Source organism: Pteropus vampyrus, unplaced genomic scaffold, assembly GCF_000151845.1.
Source record: "Pteropus vampyrus isolate Shadow unplaced genomic scaffold, Pvam_2.0 Scaffold50, whole genome shotgun sequence".
Classification (NCBI taxonomy): domain Eukaryota; kingdom Metazoa; phylum Chordata; class Mammalia; order Chiroptera; family Pteropodidae; genus Pteropus; species Pteropus vampyrus.
The window spans coordinates 2,924,570-2,936,198 of record NW_011888831.1 but is presented as its reverse complement, the minus strand read 5'-3'; the positions used below and the strand labels follow the sequence as shown (position 1 = coordinate 2,936,198).

The 11,629-nt window shown below is 44.0% G+C and overlaps 2 protein-coding genes across 2 annotated transcripts in view; one reads left to right on the top strand and one right to left on the bottom strand.

Annotated features, from left to right (window-relative positions):
- ITGAE (integrin subunit alpha E) overlaps nt 1–11,629 on the bottom strand; it is a 56,527-nt gene continuing 44,898 nt past the window's right edge. The window contains 9 exon segments of the mRNA XM_023530369.1: nt 1–299; nt 582–692; nt 4,575–4,670; nt 5,772–5,867; nt 6,176–6,232; nt 9,649–9,756; nt 9,844–9,907; nt 10,416–10,493; nt 11,186–11,265. Coding sequence (XP_023386137.1) covers nt 207–299; nt 582–692; nt 4,575–4,670; nt 5,772–5,867; nt 6,176–6,232; nt 9,649–9,756; nt 9,844–9,907; nt 10,416–10,493; nt 11,186–11,265 — 783 coding nt within the window. The 3' untranslated portion in view covers nt 1–206.
- Nucleotides 6,400–9,414, top strand: HASPIN (histone H3 associated protein kinase). The gene has a single exon (XM_011359799.2). The coding sequence runs from the start codon at nt 6,437–6,439 to the stop codon at nt 8,801–8,803; it is 2,367 nt and encodes a 788-aa protein (XP_011358101.1). The 5' UTR covers nt 6,400–6,436; the 3' UTR covers nt 8,804–9,414.

Below are 11,629 nucleotides of genomic sequence, written 5' to 3'. Positions count from 1 at the left end.
TTTAACACCAAATGTTTCCCAAATTTATTTTTCACAAAATGGAGACACTTTTGAGACAATGTATTATTAAAAAACAATAGTCTACAAACAATTTCTTAGACTTTGCTCTTGATCATCCTGAAGGAAAAAGTAATTAGTACGATGTCAAGTCTCTAGAAGTTCGAGGACTGGTTGATATTCTCTCTCAATGAATGAGGAAGCTGGTTCTAGTCTTCTGTGAGTAGATTCTCTGATTTCAGCTGGGCCTTCCTTATGCTGTCCAAGTTCAGTTGTTGATATTTTCTTTTAAAAAAGCCACACTAAAACAAAGGGAGGAAGCCCAAATTACAGACCTAAGATATCTATCTTAGAAAACCATTTATCTATTGTTGCCAAAAGAGCCCTTATACCTCCTCTGCTTCTCAAGCTTTCTCTGAAATCTCTCTCAAATGATACAGTCCTACAACACCCATCTTAAGTGCTGCCTTTTCCACAAGATTTCCTGGTGCTCATTTCCTGGCAGCTGCTCTAAGTCAGGGGCTGACTGTCCCAGAAAGTACTGTACCCAACACCAGAGCCTTTATGAACAGTATAGAACTGACCTTGAATAGGATGACTATAATGAGAATCAAAACCAGAAGGCCACCAACACTGCTTCCAATGATCAGAGGCAAAGAAAGGTACGTCTCATCTTTCAGGAAGATGACAGTGATCTAGAAAAAGACAGATCATCCAATAAGTCAAGTAAAGCAAATGAGAAAAAAATTCCCTGCATTATTTTGAGCCAAATATGTGTAGAGGCTTACTAGTGCCAGGGTACGAAAGCCTGAACTATAATGGATTGCTGGAGGCTCACTGTGGACAACTCTGAGAGTTAAAAATTCCAGTGAACCCAAAAATTTACCTCCAGGAGCTTAACCAGGTTCTGGCAGGGGGAAGGAAAAAGGAACCATTTTGAGAGCTTGTTTGAGGGGTCCGAGCAGGGGAGCACAGCTACGCATATGCTCTTGACTGAAGAACGGTCCTCTCCTCTATCGGGAAAGGTCATCTTCGAGCACACAGCTTCCAGAGGGACACACATGGAGAAACCGGGGAGGAAAGGGACACTCACCGAGTCAGCTGAATCGACCCTGGTGATCAATGGGGTGAAAGATGTCGCAGCCAGACTGCCCTCCCATTCAAAAAGGAACCATTTTGAAATAAGCTAGAGTACTCCATTCTTCTTAAAGAGGCCTGCTCTCAAGGGAACTAGTTAGCCACAGCCTAACCTACTGGGGTATTATTATCAGAGCCTAACAGACCTGAAGGAAGGGAAATACCCACCTAAGCCCACTCTAGCTATCCTGTCCCACCTAAGGGGGTTGAAAAAAACTGAGAAACAGTTGTGAAGTTCACAGTCCAGAGATACAGGCTCACTAAAAGACTGAGGCCTACTTGTAGGAAGATTTACACTTCCCCTCCCCCACACTTCACCACGTTACTAAAAGCCTATTTACGGCAGTTCTTTTTACCTGATATATCATGTCAAGCTATCGAGAAAAAATTACCAGGCATACCAAAAATCAAAAAACACAATTTAAAGAGACAGAGCAAGCATCAGAACCTGACATGGCAAGGATGCTGGGATTATCAGACTAGGAATTTAAAACAACTATGATTAAAATGCTAAAGGCTCTAATGGATAGACAGTATTGCAAGAACAAGGACAAAAACAGCTAAGCAGTATAAGTGGAGAGATGGAAATCCTTAGAAAGAACCAAAAAGAAATGCTAGAGATAAAAAATATTGTAACAGAAATGAAGAATGCCTTTGATGGGGGTCATTAGTAGACTGAACATGGGTGGCTGAGGAAAGAATCTCTAAGCTGGATAAATCGACAGAATTCTCGAAAAGCAAAGAGAACAAAAACTGAAAAGAAAAAAAACAGAGCACAGTGAAATTATCTAATGACTAAAATACTTTATAGAAACCATTTTGTTTTCTAATATAGACAAAGAGCTAAGTCTGTCAGGGGATTGTGACCTTGTTAAGGATTGTGACAGTGTAACGGAGGGTCCCAAAAGGATTAAGATCTCTGGGTTTTAAAGAATACTGACAAAATTAAGATTCTATATCCAGCTATGTCATTACACAACCTTGAGCCCCAAGCTCATCATCTTCAAAATGATAACCTATTTTAAATGATCTCTAAGTTCTCCCCAACTCTGTTCTGACAGCTCTTTTTGAGCTTGTACAAATCCCTAAAGTCTGTGAATACATTTTTCCCACACAAAAGATATTACAAAGATATGGTCTGCTCTTCACCAGACTAAAGTGTATATTACTTCAGACACACGATAATAAATGTAAAACAGCATGCATGGGTAAACTTGTAGAGCTCTTCCATTAGAAACCATCCCCAGCACCATTGTCTAAAAGCTCACTCCATTTCAGAATCTAAGCTCTCTTCTCACTGATAGGACTCAGCTAGAAAGCTGAGGGGATGTGCTTCCCAAGTGAGATCCAGATATGGCCTTCCCAAGTTGTGGCCAAACACCAAAGGGCCACTAAACGTCTCTGCCTGCCCAAAACACTGAGTTTCTTTCATGCAAGTGTTTAAGGTCTGTAATGCTTTGAAGAGAAATTCTGCATCGGAGTGGATGGCTGGACAAATTTATCTTTAAGATCTTTTCTAATTAAGTTACAAATGCTGGTTACTTCCTAGGGTTGACCTTCTATAGCTGAACTTAACAAGAGTTAAGGGCCTTGAGAGTAGGAGGGAGCAAAACAACAAAGAGGGAGGAAGACTAAGAAGAGAGCTCGCTTTTTCTTCTACAGAAGAGTAAAGTGTGGGGAGGGGGAGTATAGGAAAGTAATGAAAGAAAGTCCCAAGGTGATAGTGGTGGACAGTCAAGATCTGAGTAAAAGAAATCCTCCTATTTCTCAAAGCCTCTTCCCTTTTCCCTCTTGCAAACCCACGGGTTTCTAAAGTGCCCCAAAGCTGCCCTGGTAGAGGTGAAGGGAGAAGCAGGACAAAGGATACCACTGCATATAACAAACACTGATGGTGACTTACTCGACAGCCATTCTCTCTTTTTAGATTTTGTTCAGATATAATAATTGGTCTAAGCTAATCATGACAAAGCTATTCCCCTTTGACAGTAACTGACGTGAGATCCGGTTCCCACTATTAAGATATAAGGAGATATGTGCTGGGAGTTTTTAGGAAAAATTTCCTCCCTGAAAAGAGAAAGCATGTAAAGAAAAAATCCTTTTGCTACTGACCTCTTGCTTCCTATTTTGTATTCTGCCATGTGAAAATATAGCATTGGGAAAGGTGGCAGCTTGGTGCTGGCTATGAGGGAAGGCATCACCAACACACAGATGTATGCACAAGATTCAAAGGAACTAGCCGTTGACCCTGGTCTGCCTCTCTCACTAGACGAACAACATAATGCCTTTACAGTACAGGAGTCTTCCCTTACTTGATGCTGAAATGTACTTGGATACACAATTATTTATACTCACAGATTCATTATAAGTCAGGTGCTTATTGTCAGGAACTACTTAATACTTTGCTTAGGGTACTGAATTTAAAGAAAGGAAAATAATTATGAGGAATCTATACTGTAGAAATAAAAGCATCAATTAAGTAAGGGGAGAAGTATATAAATAAATTATTTAAGAACGTGCATATAGAGAACTGTTAACAGTAACTTCCTTTGAAAAGAGGGAGTCAGGGGTGTGGGAAGCGGGCAATGAAGGAACCATTATTTTTCATTTGGTATCTTTCTGTAAGGCTTAGATTTTTTTTACCATTATTTCTATTTTTCAAAAATCTGGGCAGTGGGATAATGGGGCACATCTCTTTCTTCCCTACCATTTCCTGGATTATAAATGCTTAAAAATAAAGGAAATGTTATTTCTGACATGTCTAGAGAACTGCTTTCTCCTCCTCCAGGGAGAAAATCAGAGGACCTAATAGTTAGCAATCCTGTCTCACTCTCTTGACATTCTCTCTAGTAATGCATCATGCCTAATAAAGAGGATGATCTCTGAAGCCAGCAGCACATCTAGGTGAGTGTCAACAAGAATGACAACTAAGGGGAGCACACATAGATCACAGAAGGCAGTTTGTCTTGTAGTCATACTTCTGCAAAACAAATCCCAAACGTTCTAGTATTTAGTCTAAGACTTGTCAAAGGGAATATGCATTCCTGAGTATTCTAACTTTTTAATACTGTACGCAAACATTGATACTACATACTAGGAAGAGAGTTAATACATACAAAAAATAACTTCTCATTTCAGAAACTTTTTTAAAAAATACCTTTTACAGATCAAAGTATATGCATCTGTCGATTCCAGCCTAATTATTTCAGCTTAGACTTACTCAACTTAGGCCTCTTTTCAATAGCTTCATTTCACAGGTGGAAAAACTGACAAAGGTGACTAGCTCAAGGTCACAGAGGCAGCTGGTGGCAGAGTCAAGATCAGGTGATAAGACTGAAAAAAGGAATAGGGCAATAGCAAAGCACCTGTACAGGGGCTCCAAGGCTAGGCACAGTTTTCCTAGGACACTTACCCAGAAAAACCATAAAATAGCCAGGGATTACCTTAGTTTTATGGTTCTCTGCATTCAGCCCCTCATATAGAGATTTGTTGAAGGATATTTCACCAAGGATCTGCAGTTCAGTTACATCTCTTAGTAACTATAAGAGGGAAGGCAAGGAGAGGAAATGTTTTAGACATGGACTTGTTCACCATCTTTCCTTTAAACGTGTTCCTCCTCTAGTATTCCTTAGCCTAGTTAATGGCCTCAGCAACCATAAAGTTATCCAAGCAAGAAACCTGCTGTTATTTCTCAACTTCTTTTCCCTCACTCTTTACCTCACATAACACCCTCACCCACCCACACTCCCACCTCAAGTCAGTTCTTAACAATTCTTCCATATTTTTGAGTCTCTTTGCAACTGTCCCTTTTTCTCCATCCCCATAGCTACTTCTTCAGTTCAGATCTCATCATTCTCACCTGAATCGCTGCAAGGCGTTAAACTAGATCAGTTCCCACTTCTGAATGAGTGATCAGGGAAGCGCTAAGAGGGTAACATTTGAGCTAAATATAAGAAGAAACCACATACATGAAGATCTGGGAGAAGAACAGTGTCATACAGAAGGAACAGCAAGTACAAAGGTCCTGTGGCCAGAACAATAATCTCAACGTGGAGGAACAGAAAGGACAGAATAGCTGGAGTATAAGAAGCAGGAAAGAGGAGAGTACTAGGAGATTAAGTTAAAGAAGAAATCAGAGACCGGATCATGTAGTTCCTTGCAGGCCACCCAAAAAGTATGGATTTTAGTCTAAGTGTATGCAAAAGCACAATGTTTGCTTTTAAAAGATAGCTATTATGGTGAAGAATGTTTAGACAGGGTATGGCAAGAGCAGAGACAAGAAGAGCAGATAGAAGTTGCTGCAATTGTCTGGGCAAAAGATGGGGGCTGGAACTACAACAGAAGCGGTGAAGATGGAGAGAACTGAATGGATATATAGAACATATTTTGGAGGTGGAATTCCAGAGCTTGCTGCTGGAATAGATATGCGGATGTAAGAAAGAGAGGAATAGCAAGTAATTCCTAGGATTCCTACTAAGAAACTGGAGTAGTAAGTAACCCTGAGTAATTGGATAACAGGTTGGGGCAGAAGGTGGATCAGCGACATGTTATATTTGAGATGCTATTATCTTTTTTAGGAGAGACAGGTGTCCGTGAGCTGCAGGATAATTAAATCTGGAGCATTTCTCAGTCTCAAGTACCTGCTCAGACTGACTCAAGGAGAGCTCCACAGCTACGGTTACATTTTCTTTATCCGAAGTGATGGCACAGCTCACTGAATGCCATTCCTCCACATGCTGTAAAAGGAAAGCCTAGTTAGCACAATCCCTTTTCATATGGAAAAGCTGGAATTTTAACACTTAGCACCCACAGCACCTTAAGATCCCAGAGTAAGAGGGTGTGAGCAGTTTCGGCGTTCACCTCGGCTTTAGCAAAGCCGCAACCTTGGCAAACGTGACCTAGTGAAGAGGTTAAAGAGGGCCTTGGGGCTGCCCTGCATGTGCTACTTTTCTGGAAAACCTCGTTAAAGTAGCATCTGGGCCTCTCATGTCACCCAATTCAGGCCCTGCCCCCTCCCTCGGCCTCTCGGGATCACCGCGCTTACCTGAACCGGATCGCTCCCACAAGCGCGCTCCTGACTCTGAGTGCACACAGTGTACGCCTGAAACGAGAGCCATTCCCGCAACGCAATGAGGAAAGCAAACCGCCAGGCACCGACGCCCTCCCAGCTCCCGCGAGAACCGTCGCGATGCGCGTGCGTAAGACAGGGCGCTAGGACCCGGCGAGCAGGCCGGCGGGCGGGTGCGTCAGCGTCTGAAGGAAGTCTCGCGGTGTATGCATTCGAATCGTTTGGCGGGTGACGAAAATGGCGGCGTCACTCCCGCGACTCAGGAATCGGCTCTTAAGAACGTATGGGACTGCGGGCGGCTGGGGGTTGCGGCGGCGGCCAGGCCGGGCAGTTGCTCAATGGTTCCCGCCGCAAGATCCGAAGCGTTTCTTCAGCAGCAGCAGTAGCAGCAACGCCAGCAGCGAGGAACCCTCGCAGTCTGTCGCTTCCGACGATTCTGATGACCCCGACTTCTCCGGCAGCCAGGTGGGTCAACGGCGGAGGCGCGCTGGCGGTCGAATCTCCAAGGACCGGCCGAGCCCGATCGTGACCCCAAGACGCCTGAGGCTGCGATCTCGGCCCCCGCAGAAGTGCAGCACTCCCTGCGGCCCACTCCTACCGCCGCCCTTCCCCAGCAGCAACCCGGGCCGCCTCAGCCCGGACCTCAGTGTGTGCAGCCAGCCAAGGGACGGTGGCGAGCTGGGCAACAGTGCCTCTCTGTTCAGCCTTCTGGCCTCTCCCGGCCCCGGCTCTGCGTCCCCAGAGCCAGGAGACAGTGTCATCTGTACTGGCCCTTCCGCTTTTCCGGATGCAGCCTCTAAAGTTCCCAGAGACTCCCACCTCCCAGCCGCTTCTCTGGACCAACCACCTCACCCCTGCTCCCAGGAGGCAGCAGAGGGGGGAGGAGGAGGAGGAGGGTTCACCGGGTTGGCCCACCAAGCCTGTGCCAGCCTCAAGTCAGTTTTCTTGAGTGTTATGGACTCAGGAAACCCTGAGGATTCTGAGTTTGGGGCAGATGGGAAGAATATGAGGGAGGCCTGCTGTGAAAGGGAACTGGTGGGGAAAAGGATGGACAGCCTAGGTTTATCAAGCATCCATAAGAAGAGGGCCACAGACCAGGACTCTTGTCAAGAGATTGAGGCTCAAGGGGCTGTACAGAGAGAATATGAGGAGGCCAGTGGTTGCCAGGGTTGTGTTGTACCTGGAGAAGTCAACAGACCTGAGAGAACTGGGTCAAGCCAGAAAAGGAAACATCAGGAGGCAACAGAAACCTCCCTCCTCCATTACCACCAGTTTAAAAAGAGCCTAAAGGTAGAAAAAGACTCTTTCCTCACCCAGGACCTGACTCATTTACAGAATGACTGCTCTTGGACCAAAGCCAGGGCTTCCTTCAGTTTCCACAAGAAGAAGGTTGTGACTACTGTGTCAGAAGCATGCAGCAGCTACGCCATTGCCAGTTCTCTCTCTGGCTCCCTCATATCAGAATATTCAAACCCTCCTGTCATGAACAGAACAAACAGTGCTCTGTCCCCTTGGCACTCCTCTTCCATGTATTTGCTAACCCCCTTAAAGACACTACATGTCACAGACAAAAAGGCGTCTGATGCTGAAAAGGTTTACAGGGAATGCAACCAGGAGGGTCCTATCCCCTTTAGTTACTGCCTTTCCACAGAAAAACTGGAATGCTGTGAGAAGATTGGGGAAGGGGTGTTTGGCGAAGTATTTCGAACAATTGCTAATCATATACCTGTAGCTCTAAAAATCATTGCTGTTGAAGGACCAGATTTAGTCAATGGAGCCCATCAGAAAACTTTTGAGGAAATCCTGCCAGAGATCATCATCTCCAAAGAGTTGAGCCTCTTGTCTGATCAGGTATGCAACAGCACCGAAGGCTTTATTGGGCTGAACTCAGTGCACTGTGTTCAAGGATCTTACCCTCCCTTGCTCCTCAGAGCCTGGGATCACTATAACTCAACCAGAGGGTCTGCAAATGACCGCCCTGACTTTTTTGAAGAAGACCAGCTCTTCATTGTGCTGGAATTTGAGTTTGGAGGGACTGACTTAGAGCAAATGAGAAAGGAGTTGTCCTCCATAGCTACTGCAAAGAGCATTCTACACCAAATCACCGCATCCCTTGCTGTGGCAGAGGCATCACTGCACTTTGAGCACCGAGACCTACACTGGGGGAACGTGCTCTTAAAGAAAACCAGCCTCAAAGAGCTCCACTACACCCTCAACGGGAAGACAAGGACTATCCCTAGCCGTGGACTGCAAGTCAACATCATTGACTACACCCTGTCACGCTTGGAGCGAGATGGGATCATGGTTTTCTGTGACATTTCCATGGATGAGGACCTATTTACAGGTGAAGGTGATTACCAGTTTGAGATCTACAGGCTAATGAGGAAGGAGAACAACAACTGCTGGGGTGAATATCACCCTTATACTAATGTGCTCTGGCTACATTACCTTACTGATAAAATTCTGAAAGAAATGACCTTCAAGACTAAATGTAACACCCCTGCCATGAAGCAAATGAGGAGACAGATTCTGTATTTCCATAAGACAATGCTGAACTTCACATCTGCCACAGACCTGCTCTGCCAACACAGACTATTTCAGTAAATCAAAGGTACCTTCGTGCCCCAAACTGAGAGGCCACTAGCCTTGACACCTCAGGTGCAATCTCTATCCCAAGAGCAGGGTGGAATTCCCATTCTTCCATGTTTTCAGTCAGCTTTTCAAACAATTTTGTTTCCAAATGGAAACCGAAACGTTTGTGGAAATATTTAAACAAGAAATGTTCTTAAAATACAAACTACACATGAGAACAAGTGTTCACAAGTTATAAGCCCTCTTTCAGCAGAGTCCATTCTGTAAGTTTCCATATTTTCATTTTTGAGCCTTAACACTTTATGTAGCCTGAGCAAAAAAAAAAAAAAAAATTCAAGAAAGCCCACAGCCTCAGCTGTCTTAGTGATCAGAGCCTGTTACTGTAGGTATCATAAGGCTGGCATTGGGAGCCATACTACAAATGAGTCAACAGAACAAAGAGGCTGAAGCAAGGCAGAGACCAAGACAGACTGGAGGGAGAGAGGAAAGGAAGGTGGTAGACAGTTTACAGGGAGACATTCAAGGAAGGCCACATGTTTATCAAGCTCATTTGCCAATCAAAGAAAAGCAGAATTTATCGATTTTCAACGGGAAAATAAATGTCTCCATGGCTACTAAAAAGGTTTGGATTTTTGCTTATTTTTTATCAAGGGAGGGAAAACTGTAATGTTGCTTTAAGAGCTGGGTGGTTGGTGTTCCTTCTAAACATGACTTTGGTAATTTACTCCTAATGTGTTCCCAAATTAACTAATCTTGTTTTTACTCCTTTTCTAGAACTCTATAGTTTTTATACCTTTGATTATTCACAGTTGCTCTGGAAAGAGAGAGAATTGTGATAAAAAACCACCTCTAAATACCTGAGTCTTTGTCAGGTTCTTCACTCTTATAAGCTGGAGACCTTGTAATTTGATTGGAACACAGATTTGAAGCTGGAATTCGGCTCCAAAGACATTTTCCCCATGTATCTGCAGAGTAAAACCAGAGAGTGGAAAGTCAAAGTTGGTGTTGCTTTGCCACCTATAGCTTTGCAATGATAAGTACTAAGCACTTACATTGAAGAGGAATTCTTTGTGGTCAGAAAGCCCCTGGCTTGTGTTCATGTACATCACTGATGGTCTGCAATTGAGAGGACATGTGTTAGGCCTCAAGGCCCCCTTCTTGTTTTAAGTGAACCTGAATGCTACCAGTTGGATACCTAGGACAGAGGGCACCATATCCTTAAAAGGAATCAAAGCTAAATGTCAAAATGTAAAGTGGTGGTAGGACAGCTGGGATTAGGTAGAATATTTGAATTCCATGTATTTGGGCTGGTTCTGTGTCTATCATTCTTCAGAGTGGTCTTCTTTTTCTCCTTCCTTCTCAAGCCCATGGCCCCTCTCTTCTTCCCTCAGCATCATGACAGTACCTTTTTGTAGCAAGACCAGTTGGCACTGCTCCTTTGATTACTACCGTGGGATTATTAGGACCCAACTGTTAGTGCCAGAGAGATCAATGGGAGCCTGGATTCTAAGCAGCCTCCTTTCAAAGAAAGGCGGTGCTCACATCCAGCCTGACCACCAGTTCCAATCACAAGAGAGAATACCTGAAGCTGTTGCACAGGTGTTGGCCCCTTAGAAGTACTTACTTGGGAAGAACTGCAATGAAGGCATGCCTGTATTGAAGGCTGTGGGTCTCTCTGACCAAAGATCTTCTTTCATTGAAACTAGGAAATAAGAGTGTCAGTTCACAGCACACCTGTTTTGTACATATGGCCACTTCTGTACCTTGGCTCCCCAGGGTCATCAGTGGTTAGATAAGAAAAGTCTCTTGGAGATAAGCGACTGCAGAAGACTGCTAAAAGACCCTACTTGGAGAAACACTGATTTAAAGAGGGTTTCTCAACCTCAACAATATTGACATTTTGGGCCATAATTCTTTTTGCGAGGCTGTCCTGTGTATTGTTAGATGTTTATCAGCATCCCTGGCCTCTACCCACTAGATATCAGTAGCACCCCCCAAGTCATGACAATCAAAAATGTCTAAAGGTATTACTTCAGGCTGTCAGAATCACCCCCATTTGACAACCTTTCCCAACACTATATTCCACTTGACCCCCAAACATAGAGGTTTTACAGGTAACAGCTTCTTCAAAGTTAAATGAACCAGAATTAGAACTCTAGTCCAAGGCTCATTCTACCAGACTAGACCATAATTTTACATTGTGTATCAATAAAAGAATGTTTTAAATATCTTTGATAACAAGAAGGGAAAGCCAGGCCACTGTGGGGACGCAGTTGCCTTCTCTGGGTTCACTGAGGTTCTCTTCTTCCTAGGCAGTGTAGGAGCCATAGCACATGGGAGGGAAATTTCTTCCAGGACCATAGCCTGGGCTCACTATGTCACAGGCATACTTACTTCGTGATCATAACAGAGATGTCAGCTGTCCTGTTTGGAAAGGCACTCTCCTCTAGCTGCCAAACTACTGAAAAGTTTGCCTATTAAAAAAAAAAAGTCACTTGATTCTTCTCTATAGTACTCACAATTCAAACTGCTTCCTACTAATTAAACAGGCCTGGAAAACATAATTCATATTCCTCACAGTTTTTTATCCTAGCATGCTTCCACGTTTATTATTCCATATAAGCCTCTTAATCCCCTTTTACAACTGAGGAAACAATTTCAGAGATTGCCCACATTACAGAGATCATCAGTGGCACATCAGGACTCTGGGTCTGATGCTCCTTCCATTCTACCCCCAACTTCACTCTGCTGTATTGCAGTGAGCCAACAGTTTGCCTGTGGCTGTATCCCTGACCCCACCACTCCCTACTTTCGGAGCAAACTTGGCAGTTCTAAGTG